The following is a 21099-nucleotide window of genomic DNA, read 5'->3' as shown; positions in this document are numbered from 1 at the left end:
TGGGAGCGGATCCTCGGGCGGGCGATGGCGGCGGGGCGGCTGGTGCTCGTCCTCCTGGCGGCGGCCCAGGTGGCAGGTAGGGACACCTGCATTTCTGTAGCGCCTTTGGGACACCGGCTGCGTTTTGCGATCGGTGCAGTCTGTCCGAGGCAGAGGAAGATCCCACAGTAACGGGACAGATTGTTCGCCGCCGGTATCCCGAGGGCGCCGCTGGGATAATCACCCTCCCCCCGTCTCTGGGGAGGTTTTGGTCTCTTCCCCTCCCTCAAGCCCTCCCTCCCTCCAGCACCCCTCTTCCTCTACCCCCCTTCTTCCATCCCCCCTCCCTCCACATCCCCCCCCCCCCCTCACCCCCAGACCTACCAGTTTGATGGGTTATTTCTCTGAGTGGCTTCAGGTGCGAACTCTGCTCCTTTCCGTGGAATCGAACTGATGAACAAAGTTCCGTCTGAGAGTCAAAGATCTGCGGATAAAACGCGGCTCTGCGAGTTGTGAAGCCGCCAAATAAACCCGGTGTCTCTTGAAGGGAGCGTGTGTTGTGTGTCTGTGTGGACGTTGCCCTGGGCGGACTCGACACGGAGCGGGACACTGAAAACTAAACTCGATCTCCTCCTCACCAGGTGACTGTGGCAAACCTCCAGTTTTGGAAGACGGCGCACCGAGAGATGAGTTTCTTACTCAGAACACCTTTGCTGTGGGTGCGACCGTCACTTACGTGTGTCACAGTGGTTTCAGGTTTTCGGAATTTAGTTTTCCCCGGGTTACCTGTCAGGAGAATTCGACATGGACCGCACTGCGTGCGACATGTGAACGTAAGTATGAGTCACTTCTTCCTCCCTGTGCCAAGAGTTTCTCCTTGGATGCCCGTGACTGACACTGAGGGTGTGACCATGGGGATGAGACCTGTGGTGCTGTGGACGGGGGTCACTCTGGCTGCTGCTAATTTGCTGAGTGCCCTGTACTCACCAAACCAGTGGGATCCCCTCCATCTCTGCTGCCCAGCTGAGAATCGCCACCCACCTGCTTTCTGCTTTCCACCGCCACAGTCCAAGGGTTGATTTAAAACAAAGCTGCATGTGATTTTAATTCCCTCATTAGTGTCTGGGTGGTGCTGGCTGACATTTCCAACTTTAGTCATAGTGATATTAATGATGTGAATTCTCTTGGCACCGTCCTCATTACATCCTGAGATTCATGCCTGATGCCATGATGGATGCTCTGTAACAACACTGACTCTCTATCCCAAAGCTGTCTTGATGCTCAGTTCCATTTTATTCAACGCCGTGACCGACGGCTCTGATGCCTTCTGCCACGTTGGCAGGTTCCATTTCCCTGGTCCCAGTCAACTCCATGGACACTACACCTCCATCTCAGGCCAGGATGATCTAAGGGCCCTTCACTTCTCCGCAGAGACCCAGCCAATTCCCCTCCACCTTCACTCTGGCTGACCTTGTTCTCACATTGAACCAACTCCAATCACTTTCTTCAGATCAGATGTGTACCTACAGTCCCTCACATGGGCCCAAGTTGCACTTAAGTTTTAATGGGATCCATGGAATGCTTTGTTTCAGAACCTCTCCGGCCTTTCCCTCAACCCTTCCTGCAGTCCACCGATGGGCTTCCATCTCTCAGGCAGAATTCAAATCCCATCACCTTTGCCGCCAGTTACCATCCTTCATGTAGCCACCCCTGACTACCCCATTCCCTTTCTGGGCTTCTGTCTCCATCTCTGGAGATGGAGGAGCCGCAGACATCTACTGCAAGCCCACAGACTTCCACAGCCACCTTGATTATTGCAGCCTTCTTTATATCTGTTCCAATGGTGAGATGTTGCACGCGCGCCCCTTCCTGAACCACGACTTCCCCTTTGCCATAGTCGATGGAGCCCTTGACCGTGTCTCATCTATTTCTGCATCTCTTTTCCTAGCCCCTCTCCTGGTCCTCCCCTTCCATCCCACTGGTCATTTCATTCAACTGATTATCCTTCATAAGTTATGCTACATTCAACGAGATTCCAGCCCTCGGTACATTCAGCATTTTGAACGGACCATTCTCTTTGCGACTCTGCTCCTCCATCTCCACCAACCACTCCCTGTGCAGTGTTTTCCCACGTAATGACAGACAATGGGTGACCTGACTGACAGCTTGCCCCCCATGCCATCCCTGGCCTCACCTCTTTATTCTATATTGTGTGCAGTTCTGGTCACCCTATTTCAGGAAGGATGTGGAAGCTTTGGAGAGGGTGCAGAAGAGGTTCACCAGGATGCTGCCTGGATTAGAGGGCGTGAGCTATAAAGAGAGGTTGGACAAACTTGAGTTGTTTTCTCTGGAATCTCAGAGGGTGAGGGGAGACCTGATAGAAGTTTATAACATTATAAGCGACATAGGGTAGACAGTCAAAGCCTTTTCCCCAGGGTAGAAATCTCTAAGATTAGACGACTTGCATTTAAGGTGTGAGGGAACATTTGAAGGAGATGTGTGGGGCAAGTTTACGCAGAGAGCGGTGGGTGCCTGGAACAGGCTGCCAGGGGTGGTGCTGGAAGCAGATACGATAGAGGGGTTTAAGAGGCTTTTAGATAGAAACATGCATATGCAGAGAATGGTAGAAGAGATCTAGTTTAGTTTGGTACAGTGTTGGGCACAGACATAGTGGGCTGAGGGGCCTGTTCCTGTGCTGTTCTATGTTCTATTCATCCTTCTCCCGCCCTCTCTGTGACTTGCTCTCTCTCCCAGTTCTGATGAACGGTCTTTGTCCTGAAATGTTTCTCTCTCCACGTCAGGTTCTCTGAGCTACTGAGTGTTCCCTGCATTTATAGCAGAATCAATCGCATCTCCACTGTGCTGCCTTCCCCCTATCAAAGAGGGAAGGGAGATGGTGAGGAAAAATAACACAACCTTTCGGCTCTGATTGATTGACCGATGAAATTAATTCTTGCCCTCAGAAATATTTGAGGACCTAAAGTCACAGAAAAAAAATATTTCCTGTACAGCCTCCATAAATGTAGGACCCCCGTAAGATGTTCCAATAATCTTTGCACAGTGAGGTCCCACTTAATTAAATGAAGTTGTTTCCAAAGAACATGAATAGTAGATTTGGGAGATCAGCTGAAATTATATTTGGATTTCAGAAAGCTTTTGATTGGGTTCTATGTTAATGAGAATGAAGAAGTTGGGTCAGAGTGTGGTGCTTGACGGATTCTTGCTGATGAAGTGGAAGACGGAAGTGCAGCCTGGGTGTGCTTTGCTTTCTGGAATGAAGAAGTTGGCAGAGTGATAATATTGGAAAATACACACGTTCATCAATGCTGAACAGGAGATGGGCTTTAAAAACATTCCAGTCAAGTGAAGCTTCCTACTCAGATTATCAATGGCAGCTAATGTTGACATTGTGGATGTGTCCATCTTTTCTTTTGTTCATTACCCTATCGTGGATCACAAAAGATTGACCTTCATTTCTTCATTGTGTGTTCGGTATGAATTTGTTGAACACTTCATTCTAGAATAACTCCATTTCTCTATTCTAGAATAACTCCATTCTAGAATAACTCCATCTCTCTATCTGGGTGTGGCCTTGGAGTAACTGTTTTGTTTATTCAACCATCTATTCCGTCAGTGGATGATGCTCCTAGTTCCAGCACAGCCGGCTGACAGGGAAGAACCAGTCACACAAGTAAATCATAAATCTATGCCCCCTCATTTTGGACTCCCCTACCCTGGGGAAAAGATTGTGGCCATTCACCTTGTCTATGGGCCTCATGATTTTATGAACATCTATATGGTCACCCCTCAGGAAAACAGTCCCAGCTTGTCCAGTCTCACCTTACACTGTAACTCAAGCCCTCCAGTCCCAGTTACATCCTCGTGAATCTTTCCTGCCCCCTTTCCACAACCTTCCTGTAGCTGGGCAACTAGAACTACACACAAGTGTGGTCTCGCCAACAACGTGTACAGTTTGTAACATAACGTCCCAACTCTTGTACTCAGTGCCCTGACCGATGAAGGCAAGTGTGCCAAACACCACCTTCACCACCATATCTATTGTGTTACCATTTTAGTGTAGGTTCAAGACAAACTTTTGATCAATCGCTATAAGGCTGGAGTGAACCTTTTATTTCCATTCATTAAAGTTTTGAATTTGAGTCCTAAAATTGTGACAACTATGCTCTGAAAAATAGTTATTGTAAGTTTTCAAATTTGAATTGAAATCTAAATGCAAAGAGGGAGTGCGGCATGTTGTAACACATGGAATTCTCCACTTTTTTTCTATTTAGCAAAATCCTGTGGTCATCCTGGTGACATTCTGAATGGATATTACAACGCAACAAGTAACACATTTGGAAGTAAAGTTACCTTTTATTGTAACGAAGGGTGAGTGCTTGGTAACTGGTCAGGTCTGTGGCTGGTGTCTGTACTGTAATTGCCACAGTCTGCTGCTACCTTTAGTTTTCACCTGGATCTTCTGACAATTATTTTTGAAATGAGGGAGGAGATGGTTTCATATCTGTGATCTGGGTCCACAATTAGACAGTGGTGTGAGCTGATTCCTCTCACCGTTTCAACAAGTGGCAATGTCCCAATACTCAGTGATAAGCTGACCACAATCCATTCACTATTTCTATTTATTAGTTTAAAATGTCCCATTGGGAAGCTATTATTAAAGGGAAAGGAAATGGTGTTTGACCATTTTCGTGGAGTGGCAGAGAGATACAGCATGGAAACAGGCCCTTTGGCCCACAAGTCTATGCTGACCATCCACCACCCATTTTTATTCTCCACTCTGCCACTCACTCACACCCACTCACTGACACACCGGGGACAATTTACAGGGGCCAATTAACCTCCAGCCCCTGTGCCTTTGGGGTGTAGGAGGAAACCACAGAACACCCAGGGGAAACCCACACAGTCACGGGGAGATCACTCAAACTCCACACACACACACACACGCACACACGCACACACGCACACACGCACACACACACCCCCCAACACCGCCACAGAAATCTGGGCTGGAGCCAATGATCCAATGATTCGGAAGGGGACACCAAAGGTGTAGTTGCTAATTTTGCTGGTGGCACAAAGACTGGTGGGAAGGCAAGTTGTGACGTCAGGAGGCTACAGAGAGAAGGTGGGGAGGGATAAGTGAGTGGGCAAGGTTCGGCAAAGTGAGTGTAATGGGAAAATCGATTCCACACGGAAAAGAAGCATTTTGTGTAAATGGTGAGAAGATTGCAGAGCTCTGAGGTGCCAAGGGATCAGGATGTCCAGGCAAAAAGTTAGTGTTCAGGGCCAGCAGGTGATTAGGAAAGGTAACCGTATTGTTTACAGTGAATTGAATACAAAGGTATTACACACAATGATATGGAGGATTGGTGAAATCCCATCTGGAATACAGTGTACAGTACTGGTCTCCTTAATTAAGGAGGAATGTAAATATATTGGAAGCAGTTCAGAGAAGGTTTATTAGGGTAACACCTCGAATGGATGGGTTGTCTTCTGAGTAAAGGTTGGGCAAACTGGAACTGTGTCCATTGGAATTCAGAGAGTGAGAAGGGACCTGATGGGTCCCGACAGCGTGAACACGGGAAGCGTATTCTATCTTGTGGGAATTCAGACCTGGGGTTGCCCTGATCGATCGGGGAATTGAATTTAGGAGTCGAGAGGTATTGTTGCAGCTATATAGGTCCCTGGTCAGACCCCACTTGGAGTACTGTGCTCAGCTCTGGTCACCTCACTACAGGAAGGATGTGGAAGCCATAGAAAGGGTGCAGAGGAGATTTACAAGGATGCTGCCTGGATTGAGGAGCATGCCTTATGAAAGTAGGTTGAGGGAACTCAGCCTTTTCTCCTTGGAGCGACAGAGGATGAGGGGGGACCTGACAGAGGTGTATAAGATGATGAGAGGTATTGATCAGGTAGATAGTCAGAGGCTTTTCCCCAGGGCTGTATTGGTGGCCACAAGAGGACATAAGTTTAAGGTGCTGGGGAGTAGATATAGAGGAGAGGTCAGGGTTAAGTTTTTTACTCAGAGAGTGGTGAGTGCGTGGAATGTGCTGCTGGAAATGGTGGTGGAGGTGGATGCAATAGGGTCTTTCAAAAGACTTAGATAGGTACATGGAGCTGAGTAAAATAGAGGGCTATGGGTAAGCCTAGTAATTTCTAGGGTAGGGACATGTTCGGCACAGCTTTGTGGGCCGAAGGGCCTGAATTCTGCTGTAGGTTTTCTATGTTTCTATGATAAGGTGAAATTTTTTTCGGGTTGAGTTCTTGGAACTCTCTGCCTCCCTGCCCTTTGAGAGAGACAGAATCTTGATTAGCAAGGAAATGAAAAGTTACTGAGGGCAGATGGGAATGTGTTGAAGTTACAATTGGATCAGCTGTGGTCTTACTGAATGATGTGACCCTCTCTTGCTCCTTGTTGGTATGTTCCTGTAATATATTATTGGGAGAGAAGGTTTGGTCAGATTTATCTTGAAATAGGAAAGAGAGCTGGAGTGAATTTAAGACCTTGGGCCCTCAACAGTTTTAGGCAAAGCTGCCAAGAGCGTGTAGAGCAATAAACAAGAAATAAGATATTTCTTTATTAGTCACATGGACATCGAAACACACAGTGAAATGCGTCTTTTTGCATTACTAAGAATGTGGGGGGGGCAGCCCGCAAGTGTCGCCACGCTTCCGGCACCAACATAGCATGCCCACAGCTCCCAACCTGTACGTCTTTGGAATGTGGGAGGAAACCAGAGCACCCGGAGGAGACCCACGCAGACACGGGGAGAATGTAAAAACTCATTAAAGACAGCGGCCGGAATTGAACCCAGGCCGCTGGCGCTGTAATAGCGTTACACTAACCGCTACACTACCGTGCCACCCCCTATGCTACCATGCTCTGACCTTGTGTAAATGAAATGCAGTACACAATGTATACAATTCATTTTTTTTTAACAAAAGCATTGTTCAAATGATTTGAGTCAGTTTATCCTTTAGGTCCTGTTTCTGAGTCATGAATTGTTCCACTGAATTTGCTAGTGGGAATTTTTCACTTGCCTTCCCTACAGCCTGTTCCATTCTCCTTCTGCAGATACCGGTTGGTGGGTCGGAACTATCGGTTGTGTGAAAGTAATGGGTGGAGCGGACAGGTGCCCACGTGTGAAGGTAAGGTGGGAGTTCCACACCGGGCAGAATAGTTGTCTGTGCAGTCATTGGATCAAAACGTGGCGTGATAGCTGGCTGTTAGCTCTCCAACAGGTAAGGTAATATCCTGGATTGCAGAAGTTTTGAAGAGGCCAAAGGAGGGGAATTTTGATTTGATTTTCTACGACATGGAATTTGGAACCTGAACTGGAAAATATCCGTTCAATGAATCAATGTATTATTTCCAAGAACTATTTAGTCCCTCGGCCTCTTTGAAGCACTGTTGACTAATGCAGTGTGGATCTGGTATTTGTGGATGTGAGAATGAGATCCTTGAGTGTGACTGGAGCAGCTTTGAGCTCCTGCTGTGTGGATGGCTTTGTTAAACCCCTGATGCCACCTCTGCCCTGGAATTCTACAGTTACTGGCTGGAAGATGATTGTTAGTCAGGCTTACCAACCAACTGAGCATCATTAATTACATTTTGCACTGGAGCTGCTAAAGATCTCCGTGTTGCCAAAGATCCTGTTGCAGCTCGTAGACTAATTTGTATGTGAAAGAAATTTGGGTCAGTGAGTTGATCATCTCAGATTCAACGACTCTCAGCATCTTACGGAGGAGGGTCATGTCTGTTGATTTTGCTCACTGCTGTGTACCTCCCATTAGCTCTCTCTGCAGCTTAGCTCTGAGGTTAACACGACAACACATTCACAACACTGACTGTATTTAACTTTCCCCAGTTGTCAAATGTCCGGATCTTCCACCTATCGCTAATGGGACAATTTCAGGTCTCGGTAACGAAGAATTTTGGGAATACGGAATGATAGCAACATATTCTTGTCAACATAACCTGCTGCTGATTGGTGCAGAGAAGATTACTTGTGGTGCAACTGGACACTGGAGCGCAGATCCACCAACGTGCAGAGGTACCAAACTTGCTGGGTCACTTTTGATTTCAGTTACCCCTCTCCTTGCAGAAAATAAACCCTCAGCACTGGTCAAAGACCAGAGAAGTTCCCCTGGTAAACAGTCCTCATCTGCCAAGATCATCGACTACGATGGGACATCAGAGGTGGTGCAACTTTTATGTTCTCACTGGTTGTCACAACCCTCCTGAACCCTGTCACGGCCACATTCCAAAAGTGCAAGGAATAGACGTCCTGGGACACTTGAGTCACTGATCGGTTCTGATGAAGAGCCACATCAGAGATATCAATGAGCCTCCTATCCCAACATTGTGTAAGGTTCATGAAAATGGTCAGCATGGACTTGGTGGGACTAAGGGCTGGTTACTGTTACCATGCTGAGCGACTCCAATTAGTTTCAGTTCTATAGACGGATGCTGAACTTGTAATCAGAAACCTGATGAAACGTTATGGCTCTGAGGGGAGCTATTCACCCAGTGTCTCCAAGCTAAACAAAAAACAGCTAGTCAGACAATGTGTATGCAAAGGGTAACAGTTAAGACTTTGGGTGGAAGATCCTTTGTCAGATAAAGTGTGTTCATGTGCAGGTTCTATGACCTGAAACATTAACCCTGTTTCCCCTTGCACACTTATTGTTTGATCTGAGTGCTTCCAGAATTTTGTGGTTTTTGGGTTTCCAGCATCTGCAATTTTATTTTTGCTTTCAAGAAACCCCTTTTCCTGGCCTCTGTCTGCATGTCTAGTTATCATCTGCAAGGTTCATCACCAGGTTTTAAACCGTGATGGTTACAAGGCCATTTATGTTCGTCTGCCCTGCATTCCCCAACATCTTCCTCCAACAAAATGAACAATGCACAAGGAATGAGTTCGAAACAATTCAGGAAATGTTCAGAGAGCGACTCAATTAAAAAGACCTTGCTGAAGGGTGTGGAAGCATCACTTCTGGTCCTCTGCAAATTCATCAAAGCATTTGTTTTGCAGACAGACTCATCACAAGTTAGAGAAATGTGTTGCACTTGAAGAGGGCGGGGAGTTGCTCCGTGCTTGGAGTGGAAGTGTTCCTTGGGGTGTTGAGAAACGTTTCAAGCTGAAGTTCTTGGCTACCTGGAGGTTGAATAGATCGAGCATTGAGGCAGTGGCAGGGTTAATGGTACATGGAGTACAAGCTGAATACACAAAAACACAAATAACAGGTGACTTACATAACGCAAAACCCAGAGTCAATAAGGTAGAACTGTTCCTTCCATCCAAAGCACATCCCACCAGTCGTTGGCCCAACCTGTACAGGCATTAATTCATTTCAAAACAGTGCATTGTTGAAGCTGGATAAAATAAAAATCTTTTTATTTTATAGGTGGGCCGAAGGGCCTGTATTGTGCCGTATTGTTCTTTTTAGAAGAGCCCACATTAACTTGACATGTTTGAATTGTCAATATAGAGGGTTGCCTATAGAGTTAATTAGCATCTTTAAAAATAATTTCAGAAAAATAACCTTTTTAATTTGTGGGTACAGCTGACTGGCAGTGTTGTTTAATGCCAAACACTCTTCAGTTTGCATTCAATTAGCATATCATGCATAGCAAAGTCCAGAATATGAAACTGAAATTCTCCTTCAAGGACACCAAATGTTAGTCATAAAGTTACACAGCAACAAAACAGGCCCTTAAGCCCAACCTGTCCAAGATTCCCTTCTCAGCCAGTCCCATTTGCCTGCATTTGGCCCATATCCCCCCAATTCACCTGTACACTGTTCTCCAAGGTAAATCATGGTGGTGTAGGTGCCTCCTTGGGTGTAAAGAGTTGTAATAGTACAGCACAGAAACAGGCCCTTCAGCCCACTGTGTCCATGCCGACCATCAAAGACCCGTCTATAATCGTCCCATTACAAACACGTGTTTGGGAGCCTGTGGTCAGGACCTTGGCTGCACTTTTGCAGTAATCAACCAAAAAATGTTGAATAGGAAAACAATCTGCAAATGCAGAAATCGAAACCAAGAACAGAAATGCTGAAAGATCTCAGCCAGTCAAGCAGCATCTGTGGAAAGAGAAACCCATTAATGTTTTGGGTTGGGACCCTTCCTCAGGAAAAATGTGAGTACTTGAAATAATTCCCCAGTAGATTAGGCAGCAGCAGTGTAGAGAGAAATAAAAGTGGGATTCTGCTCAGTGGCCTTGGAGTGTTTGGTTATTGTTTAATTTGCATTTTATAGCAGATGTCCTCAAACTTTTGGATCATGTCACACTTGGATTCCTGTTGTATCACTGAGCAGTAAATGTGCTACAATGGTATTATTGATAATACTGTCAGCCAGTGGGTTTGGGTGAGGCAGCACAAATGACTTGCTGCAGACAGAACTGAGCCCATGACTTAGAAAAGAGTCTGCACAGCTGAGAAAACGAACAGTGGCAACTTTTCCCAGCAAACTGTGGCAACCTCTCCCTCTGAACACAAGGCAACTTCTTTTTCAGAAGAGGTACACTGAGTGCAGGATTGTTGCATGTAAACTGATTCTGTACACAATGTTGGTAACTTGCAGCAGTGTACTTACTGAGTTCTGATGAAAGGTCATTGAGCTGAAATATTAACTTTCCTTCTCCGCAGAGGCTGCTTGGCCTGCTGAGTTTTTCCAGCAATTTGTTTTTATTTCACTGCTTAAAGGAATATTGTTGAAAAGCTGTTGCTTTGAGTTGGTTGAATAATTCTATTTCTTTTTCCTTTATTAGATCCAAGTATCAACACTGTATCTACACCTGCTCGTGAGTATTTACCTCAGGTTGAAGAAATTTTCCTGTAAAACTGTGTTCTGACTTTGTTGAATAATTCTATTTCTTTATCCTTTACTAGTTGTGAGAAGAAACACCACTTCTACACCTATTACTAGTAAGTATTTATCATTAGTCATGGTTCAAGGAACATTCTTGTCAAGCTGTTGTTCTGAGTTAAATAATTCTATTTCTTTATCCTTTACTAGCTGTGAGAAGAAACACCACTTCTACACCTATTACTAGTAAGTATTTATCATTAGTCATGGTTCAAGGAACATTCTTGTCAAGCTGTTGTTCTGAGTTAAATAATTCTATTTCTTTATCCTTTACTAGCCGTGAGAAGAAACACCATTTCTACACTGAATACAAGTAAGTATTTATCCTTAGTCACAGTTCAAGGAACATTCTTGTCAGTTGTTGCCTTCTGACTTTGAATAATTCTACTTCTTTATCCTTTATTAGCTGTGAGAAGAAACACCACTTCTACACCTGCTACTAGTAAGTATTTATCATTAGTCATGGTTCAAGGAACATTCTTGTCAAGCTGTTGTTCTCTGAGTTAAATAATTCTATTTCTTTATCCTTTACTAGCTGTGAGAAGTAACACCACTTCTACACTGAATACTAGTAAGTAATGTGCTGTTATGTTCTAGGATCTATAAAGTTCTTTACAGAGAGTGGTGGGTGTGTGGAACGCACTGCCGTCAGAGGTTGTGGGGGAAGATACATTAGGGACATTTAAGAGACTCTTAGATAGGCACATGAATGATAGAGAGATGGGGGGCTATGTGGGAGGGAAGGGTTAGATAGATCTTAGAGCAGGATAAAATGTTGGCACAACATCGTGGGCTGAAGGGCCTGTACTGTGCTGTAATGTTCTGTTTTGTGTATTTATCATTAGTCATGGTTTAAGGAATATTCTCGTCAAGCTGTTGCCTTCTGATTTTGAATAATTCTTTCCCCTTTTATTAGCTGTGAGAAGAAACACCACTTCTACACCTACTACCAGTAAGTATTTATCATTAGTCATGGTTCAAGGAACATTCTTGTAAAGCTTTTGTTTTCTGAGTTAATCAAATATTGTACTTCATTCCCCTTTAGGGGTTGTGGATCGCAATGTCACTTCTACCAGTAAGTAGTTATCTGCCGCTGCTTGTCAGGGGCTCTCACTAGCTGTCACCTTCTGAGTTAGCTGAATAACTAAATGTAATTTCTTCTTTTTTTAGCATTAACCACCAACACCACTTCTACTGCAGGTAAGTTCTTTGAGGTCAGGGCTGTGCTCTGAAACATTCGTTCATGCCTATTGATGACATTATAAGGGTTAGTCAGACACTTCTGGAAATGGCATTTGGGGATAAAATTGTCACTTGATCTGAATGGGTAAAGAAGGAGAATCAGCTTCAACTGACTGAAGGCAAATGGAAATTGACTAAAAACAGAAAATGCTGGGAAGTCTCAGCAGATGAGGTGATAGGAACACTTTCAGGTCAGGGACCCTTTGTCAGAACTGGGTGCGAGAGATTAATAAAAAGTGGTTTTAAATAGCAGAGATGCATGGAAAGGTGCTTAGGACAAAGGGAATATCTGTGATAGTATGAAGCCCAGTTAAATGGGTTTATGGGGCAGTTATAGGGTGATTACACTTAAGTGTCATGTGCTTCTGGCAGCAGTGCTGTGGAACATAGCCAGCAGGTCAGGCAGGACTAAGAGAGAGAAGTCTAAGTTACGATCACAGATGGGTGAGTTGCAGCATAAGTGGCAGGTTCTGGAACATGCTGAGAAAATTGGGAAATTCACTTGAGTTCAAAAGGCTGCAATGTGTCTGAAGCTTGCGTTGTGTCTTGTAACAGTGCAAGAGGAAACGGAGTGAGGATAATGAACAGAAGTGGCAGGCAACAGAAAATTCAGGGTCACTAATGTAGGATCTTTATTAGTCACATGTACATCAAAACACACAGTGAAATACACCTTTTTGCATAGTGATTTTGGGGGGGCAGCCCGCAAGTGTCGCCACGCTTCCGGCGCCAATGTAGCACGCCCACAACTTCCTAACCTGTACGTCTTTGGAATGTTGTCAGAAACCGGAGCACCCGGAGGAAACCCACGCAGACGTGGGGAGAACGTACAAATTCCTTACAGACAGCGGTCGGATTTGAACCCATGTGGTTGGCGCTGTAAAGCGTTATGCTAACCACTTTGCTACCGTGCCTGCCACTTCTGCGGAATGAACACGGGTGCTCTGCACGGCCTTCACCCAGTGTAGGGGAGACCACATTGTGAGCACTGAATACAGTTCACTGGAAGGACTGGGTCTCTGCAGGGTGGGAAGGAAGAGGTGAAGGGACAAGTGTTGCAAAACGGGAAGTGGTTGGTGGGGACAGAATGGACAAAATCTGGAAAGGGATTGATCCCTTTGACAGAATCCAGTTTATTAGCACTGACTTGTATGTCGTGAAATGTGTAGTTTTGCAGCAGCAGTGCAGTGCAAAGACACAAAATTACTATAAATTATAAAACTAAATAGTGCAATAAAAAAGGAATAACGAGGAGGTGTTCATGGACCATTCAGAAATCTGATGGCGGAGGGGAAGAAACTGTTCCTGAGTCGTTGAGTGGGTCTTCAAGCTCCTGTACCTCCTCCCCAATGGTGGTAACGTGAAGAGGGATCAACAACTCCACTTCTCACAGAATTTGGCCAAACTGATTGACACCTCATTGTGGGGGAAATGTTGAAGGGTTGATGGCAACGTAGTGAATATCATGTACATGGACTTCTGGAATATTTTACAAGGCTGATTAGCAAAATTGAAGTCTGTGGAATTAAGTGGTCAATGGCAGCCAGGATACAAAAATCGCCACAGGGATAGAAGGCAGAAAATGGTGGTTAAACTGTTAGTTGCAGGTGGATGGAAGTGGTCGGTGTTGTCGCTGGGGCCTCTGGGGTTTGATGTGCCATGGAGACATGAGGCATGGGTAGAAATATTGAATGGTACAATGTGGAGATGTGATAAGTAATGGGGAGACCACAAGCTAGTAGAACAGGCAGCCATGGAATCTGAAAGTTAATGTCAACACGTGAAATGATCCATCTTGGCAGACCAGCAAGGAGAAACAATTACTCCTATCTAACCCTTTCCTTCATGTCACTTGGAAGTGACAAAAACAAGGAACCTTTAAAACAGAGTATTATGGTCACCATGTGTTGAGAAGGAGGTGAAGGCCCTACAGAAGCCAGAGAGAACATTCACTACCTCAGTTACAAGCTGAGGGGCTTTGGTTATGGGAACGGACTGAGAACCTGCTCCTGTTTTCTGTGGAGCAGAGAAGGAGAATCAGAAGGGTGTGCAACATCTTGACCTGCTTGGGTCGGGTGTGAGGGTTGGAGAGAGGCAGTTCTCCTTCGTAGATGCATTGAGAAGTAGAAGACGTTGATTTTATGATTGGGGAATGAGAGAGGAAAAATGTGTGGCAGAAGAGCCATGATCGTACTGAATGGTGGGGGCAAGCTCGGGGGTGGGGGGGGGGTGGTTGCTGAGTGAACTCCTCCTATTTACTGTGTTCAGTAGTCAGGTCAAGTAGCATCTGTGGAGACACTAACCATTAATTGCCTTCTATAAGTTATCTGCTTCCCATCTCCTTTCTGGTTTTGGTACCAGCAATGAATTACAAACAGCCTTCCATTTTGAAAAGCAGGATAAATGTTCCACTGAACAATAAAGGCTCTAAGCTTTTTTTTAGCACAGGACTTGTCAGATGTCAATACCAACCAAGCAGAGAAAGCTGATAATGTTTGAGATGTGCCTCTTGTGCAAGTTAGTTGCTTTACTTGTGCGTGTAACAGGGCTGCTCTCTGCAGAGATCACTAATTGGTGATACGATGCTTCCAGTCTCCATATGCAATGTGTAAGCTCTCACAGGTGTGGGTCGTTGGGCCCTTGAGCTGGCTTCACCCCCCCCCCCCCCCACCCTGCCCATTCAATAAGACCACGGCTGATCTACCTATGCCCATATTCCTTAATTTCTCAAATATTAATATATCTAACTGAGTTCATTCAGTTATTGTTTCTCATCTCAGTCCTAAATGGCCCTTATTTTGAGATTGTGACCTTTAGTTCTAAGTACCTCAGCCAAGGGAAACCTGCTCCCATCCCATCCTGTTGATATTGTTTCATTCAGATATCTTCTCATTCTTCTAACCTAAATACAGACCTAGCCTACTCAAACTCTCCTTGTATCATGGATGTTATACCAGCAAGCAGTCCTTGTTAACTTGTAAATTGCAGTGCAATACCTTGCACTGGTCAAAGACTTTAGCTTTACATAGGAACCCAAACCTCATTAGAATTCATTCAAGATTTCCAGCAAAATTCATTTCCAAAATGATTTTATTTTTGTTCACAGTATGGTCACCCTTAATGTACAAACTAGTGATTAAAATTGTCCATATCATGCTGCTGTTGTTCAGTAACAATAATGATTTATCTACACAATGTTGAACATTGAGTTTCTAGTGCAAATAATCAACCTTTATTTATTTAACCCTTCAACAGGTGGATCTGTCGGAACAAATGTTGGTCAGTATGAAGAACTTGGTTGTACAACTTTCTGAGACTAAATTGACTGAACTATAATATTTACCAAAACTATTATCTGAATTTGTTTAAAAGAGAAAGAAATGTGAAACGATTCTGAATTCGCAATGATATCCATCATTTGAGATTTTATGCTATCTGGCATCACTGTCAGGACTAACATTTTATTGTGTACCTGGAAGTGTAAATTGGTTTATTATTGTCACATGTACCGAGGTACAGTGAAAAACTTATTTTGCATGCCATCCATACAGATCAGTTCATTACACAGTGCATCGAGGTAGTACAAGGGAAAACAATAACAGAATGCAGAATAAAGTGTTACAGTTACAGAGAAAGTGCAGTGCAGGCAAACAATAAGGTGCAAGGCCATAATGAGGTAGATTGTGAGGTCAATTGTCCATCTTATTGTACTAGGGGACCGCTCAATAGTCTTATAACAGCGGGATGGAAGCTGTCCTTGAGCCTGGTGGTACGTGCTTTCAGGCTCTTGTATCTTTTGCCCAATGTGAGGGGGGGGGGGGAAGAATAGAGAATGTCCACGGTGGGAGGTGTCCCAGAGAAGGTGGTGGTGAGCTCCTATCCAGAACTGCAGCATGAGTGGTCCAGCAAGCAGCTCAGTAGCACAACTGGTAGAGCTGCTGCCTCACAGCCCCAGTGATCCAGGTTCAATCCTGACCTCCGCTACTGTCTGTATGGAGTTTGCACATTCTCCCTGTAACCACATGGGTCTCCCCCAACTACTCCACTTCCTTCCAAATCCCAAATGCACATAGGATGGTAAGTTAATTGGCAGCTGTAAATTGGGGCAGCACGGTAGCATTGGGGTTCGATTCCCATCGCTGTCTGTAAGGAGTTTGTACGTTCTCCTGTGTCTGCGTGGGTTTCCTCCGGGTGCTCCGGTTTCCTCCCACATTGCAAAGACGTACGGGTAGGTTAATTTGGGTTTAAAATGGGCGACGTGGACTTGTTGGGCCGGAAGGGCCTGTTACTACGCTGTAAATAAAATTTAAAAATTTAAATTTAAAATATCGGTGAGTGGCTGGATCTAGGGAGCTGATGGGAATGTGGACAGAATAGCCATAGCATGCTACATAGAAACAGGCCCTTCTGCCCATTGCATCTCTGCTGACCATCGTGCCTATCTATAAGATATCTTTTTATTAGTCACAAGTACATCGAAACACAGTGAAATGCATCTTTTGCATAGAATGTTCTGGGGCAGCCCACAAATGTCACCATGCTTCTGGCGCCAACATAGCATGCCCACAACTTCCTAACCCGTACATTTTGGAACGTGGGAGGAAACCGGAGCACCCAGAGGAAACCCACGTAGACACGGGGAGAACGTACAAGCTCCTTACAGACAGCGGCCGGAATTGAACCCGGGTCGCTGGCGCTGTAATAGCGTTCGCTAACCGCTACACTACTGTGCCTGACTCAATGGTCCAAATGGCCATTTCCTGTGTTGTATGGAAATGTGGAATAAAATATTAAATGCAAGATGATAAATTTTAAGTTTCCACTTTGATGCTACAAATTGAGCATTGGCAATTTCATGTGTAGTTTGATCCTTATTCTTGTTTTATTGGTTTATTATTGTCACGTACTGAGGTACCGTGAAAAACTTGTCTTGCAGACCGATCTTACAGGTCAATTCATTACCGAGTGCAGTTACATTGAGTCAGTACAGAATGCATTGATGTAGTACAGGTAAAAACAGTAACAGTACAGAGTAAAGTGTCACATCACAGAGAAAGTGCAGTGCAATAAGGTGCAAGGTCACAACAAGGTAGATCGTGAGGTCATAGGTCATAGTCCATCTCATTGTATAAGGGAACTGTTCAATAGTCTTATCACAGTGGGGTAGAAGCTATCCTTGAGCCTGGTGGTACGTGCCCTCAGGCTCCTGTATCTTCTCCCGATGGAAGAGGAGAGAATGTCCTGGGTGGGTGGGGTCTTTGATTATGCTGGCTGCTACACTAAGACAACGAGAGGTAAAGGGGAGACTGGTGTCCGTAATGCACTGGGCTGTGTCCACAACTCTCTGCAGCTTCTTGCGATCTTGGGCAGGGCAGTTGCTGTACCAAGCAGTGATATATCCAGACAGGATGCTTTCTATGGTGCGTCAGTAAAAGTTGGTGAGAGTCAAAGGGGACAAACCAAATTTCTTTAGCCTCCTGAGGAAGTAGAGGTGCTGGTGAGCTTTCTTGGCCATGGCATCTACGTGATTTGTCCAGCACAGGTTGTTGGTGATGTTCACTCCCAGGAACTTGAAGCTGTCAACCCTCTCGACCTCAGCACCATTGATGTAGACAGGTACAGATACATGTACACCGCCCCCTTTCCTGAAGTCAATGACCAGCTCTTTAGTTTTGTTGACATTGAGGGAAAGGTTGTTGTCATGACACCATTCCACTAAGCTCTCTATCTCCTTCCTGTACTCCGACTCATCACTGTTTGAGATACGGCCTACAACGGTGGTATCATCTGCAAACTTGTAGATGGAGTTAGAGCAGAATCTGGCCACAGTCATGAGTGTATAGGGAGTGGAATAGAGGGCTGAGGATGCAACCTTGTGGGGCACCAGTGTTGAGAATAATCGTGCCGGAGGTATTGCTGCCTATCCTCACTGATTGCGGTCTGTTTGTTAGAAAGTCAAGGATCCAGTTACAGAGGCAGGTGTTGAGACCTAGGTCTCGGAGTTTGGTGACAAGCTTCCTTGGGATTATTGTATTGAAGGCAGAGCTGTAGTCAATAAACAATAGTCTAACGTAAGTGTCCTTACTGTCCAGATGCTCCAGAGCTGAGTGTAGGGCCAGGGAGACAATGTCTGCTGTAGACCTGTTTTACTACTGCCATTAAAGAATCCTAATTGCTCATATGCTGATGTTTACTGCATTGAGCAGCATGGATCTTTGTTCTGTTCATCCTAAGTGTGACTGAAACAGACCTGTGCATGCAATCATGCATTTTCTGTTTGTTTTTAATTTTCAGCTTCAGTATTTTGCACTTGTAGCTGTGAATCAATATTATTCAAAAAGAATTGGAAAGTGTTGGCTACTTTGGATTCCAGCAGCTTTATTTCTGCTCTGTCTTAATTTTCCCAATTCCACTGTTGCTTTAGATCCTTGCTGTAGTTGTTAAACTATCCAGTTGGTTCCCTGTCCCTGGTCCCAGGACTTTCTGTGCTGCAAGAATACGAGCCCTTCTGTTCTGCGCCGGCCCTGCCACAGTTTGTTGGCCTTCCCTTTGTCCCACACATCAGTCAATGCAGAAGTTTCTGTTTTTGTAACCCTGTTTCTCAGCATATTGCAGAACTCTTATCCATGGTGAAATTGTTCATCATAATGTTTATGTTTTACACACAGCAAATTTTTATTCCACTTCCTCAAATCTTCATTTTAATAAAAGCAATTTTTGTTGTTGAGTGATTGAGACTTACTAACAAACAAACTGTAAGAGTTGACCACAACAGACACACTAGTGACCATGGGTAGTTTAGTTTCATTGTTATCTTGATTAAATTCACCATGAAATTGTTGCAGTGGTAGCTAACTATTTTGGCAAAAAGGGAAACATCACATAAGACAACAAACTTGACTTTGACTTTTTTTATTCCTCGGATTTTCACTATTAACATCTTTAACACAAAACCCACTGGGATCAATGTTCCTCGCTCAAATTTATCAATCCACGTCCAGTATTTAGTGATCCTTTAAGCTCCTGATCTGTTTGGAGTTGCTCGGGCTGTATGAATATTGTCCATCTAACACCAGTCTACGACTGCTTGTGACGCTTTCCATTTTGCCTGATGGGTTAGTCCTCACTGGCAACATTTAATTGTGTATTAATGTGAAAAGTGGTCACTGTTGGATTTGTTCTATTAACAAACAGTTAACTAAGTCTCAATCACTCGAACTAATACTTGGCTTTGCACTTCCAATGTTAGTGTTCCCACCGTTATCATTCCATTTGTTTGATTTGATTTCTCTCTCGTTCTCTCATTTTCTTACAGGACATCAATATATTCTGTTCTTCATCCTAACTGCGACAATATATCCTGTGTTCAGTTATGACTGATCGTGCCTGAAGAGCAACAGAAGGCAGACGTGTTGATTCTCTGTGTATAACAAATCTTGTTAAAGTATTGCTTTGGGCAGTTTTTCTCAGTACTTTAAAAATAATTCTTTTGGTTTGATTTTGTTTACAAAGTATATTGAAGCCTTAATTGTCTGATGTGTTGTAGTCATTGGCACTTCAGAAGGTGAAGGAGCAGTTGTGAGAGCTAACCAGCAAATCAGATTAACTGGCACCAATTAAGGACCTGCTGAATAATAGAGTTGTCTATATTTGAGCACTGAGCTAATCTTTTCCAAATGGGGAAAATGTCAATGTGAGCCAGTAATAAAGTTAAGTTCAATAATTTATTGGGAAATTGTTGAAGCAAAAGTAGATGTTTAATTTAATTCAAATCATTTTTATTTAAAACTGCAATCTATCTCTCAGCTCCAGGGACTGGGTTCAATGTCAATCTCTGGCGCAGTGTGTGTGGAGTTTGTACCATCTCCCTGTGATCGCGTGGATTTCCCCCGGGTGTTCTGTTTTTTCCCATTGCTGGTTGTAGATAAATCTGCCCCTGGTGTGTAGGTGAGGGGTAGAACCTGGGGAGAGATGATGGGGGGAATAAATAGGTCAGCAGGGACTCAGTGGACTGCAAGGAAACAGATTCTGAGTGTGTGTGTGTGACATAAATGTTAATGATTTTGTGTTAATATGTACTGGGTTGAATTATTTAAATCTGTTCAAGTATTAATCATATCAGATTACTATTTTATAATATTTGTATGAGAGATGAAGAGACATTCTTGTATGTTTTCTATTCTTCTATATAAAATTGCCATCAAGTTGAGCTCTGGTATTAAACACTCTGAAAGCATTTATAAGTTATCACTAAATTGAGGCTAAACTCTTATCAGCTGCCAAAGGAATATTATTAAAATTATAATTAACATAAAATGATAAATGCATCTTCACTGTTATTTATACTGCCATGATATAATACCTTAACTGATTTAAAAACTTTAAAGGAATAAATTCTGAATGAGTGTAAGACTACTGGATATGAGTGTCTGAACTTTCCATTTACGGTTGGGGAGGTGGGTGGTGTGGGGGGATTCGATGTCTGATCCTTTCTGCAACATACTGTTCAAGTTACTCCACTACAGTCTAGGTGCTATCCTCATTTTTAATTTTTTTCCAACACTTAAGGAAAAATCTTTCAATCCCCCAAGGCCAAGTACAGGTCATGCTCTGGTTGTGGCAGGGTTCCATTCCGGTGAACTGTTTGTAACCCAAACCATTCACCAGTCAGAAGAGCGGCCACAGACTGGGTTCCCACCCGGCAGAAGATGCCTGCGGTAGGTAGCTGGCAAATCCATCCTGCCGGTCTCCCCAATCCTTGTTCGTACAAGTCAGGCATTCGTAAGCTGGGGAGGATCTAGAATGCATTTTGTTCTACCCATTAATTATGTTGCCTGTAACCAAGCCATGAATGCACATGAAGAAAGAAATGGTATTTTAAACAGTGCTCGTGCCTGTATTTTGTGTGCTCTGGGCAACATGTAGGAATGGGCTAATTGTGCAACAAGGTGACAGCTGTGCCCATCTTTGGGGTGGGGTGG

At 44.2% G+C, this 21099-nt stretch overlaps 1 protein-coding gene across 5 annotated transcripts; it reads left to right on the top strand.

The window, feature by feature from the left end:
- On the top strand, positions 1-20517 carry LOC127580700 (complement decay-accelerating factor-like). 5 transcript variants are annotated; one of them, XM_052034460.1, is made up of 16 exons: positions 1-76; positions 621-812; positions 4272-4368; positions 7076-7149; positions 7869-8054; positions 10779-10811; positions 10900-10935; positions 11027-11062; positions 11154-11189; positions 11283-11318; positions 11412-11447; positions 11793-11828; positions 11922-11951; positions 12047-12076; positions 15374-15397; positions 19434-20517. In XM_052034460.1, the coding sequence occupies exons 1-16, from the start codon at positions 25-27 to the stop codon at positions 19496-19498; spliced, it is 999 nt and encodes a 332-aa protein (XP_051890420.1). In that variant the 5' UTR covers positions 1-24; the 3' UTR covers positions 19499-20517. The 5 variants fall into 5 exon arrangements, with proteins under 5 accessions (XP_051890420.1, XP_051890423.1, XP_051890422.1 ...); XM_052034463.1 differs by lacking the exon at positions 11027-11062; XM_052034462.1 differs by lacking the exon at positions 11922-11951.
- Positions 20518-21099: the final 582 nt, after the last annotated feature.

Source organism: Pristis pectinata, chromosome 20 (assembly GCF_009764475.1).
Source record: "Pristis pectinata isolate sPriPec2 chromosome 20, sPriPec2.1.pri, whole genome shotgun sequence".
Lineage (NCBI taxonomy): Eukaryota > Metazoa > Chordata > Chondrichthyes > Rhinopristiformes > Pristidae > Pristis > Pristis pectinata.
The sequence above is the reverse complement of the archived record's forward strand: the minus strand, read 5'-3'. Positions and strand labels throughout refer to the sequence as shown.

Bases quoted from the DNA above. Each gene is read 5' to 3' on its own strand.
- LOC127580700 (XM_052034460.1), top strand. From the start codon at position 25: ATGGCGGCGGGGCGGCTGGTGCTCGTCCTCCTGGCGGCGGCCCAGGTG. The intron at 77-620 runs GTAGGGACACCT...CCTCCTCACCAG, and splicing joins GGCGGCGGCCCAGGTGGCAG to GTGACTGTGGCAAACCTCCA. The intron at 11,063-11,153 runs GTAAGTATTTAT...ATCCTTTACTAG, and splicing joins CACTTCTACACCTATTACTA to CCGTGAGAAGAAACACCATT.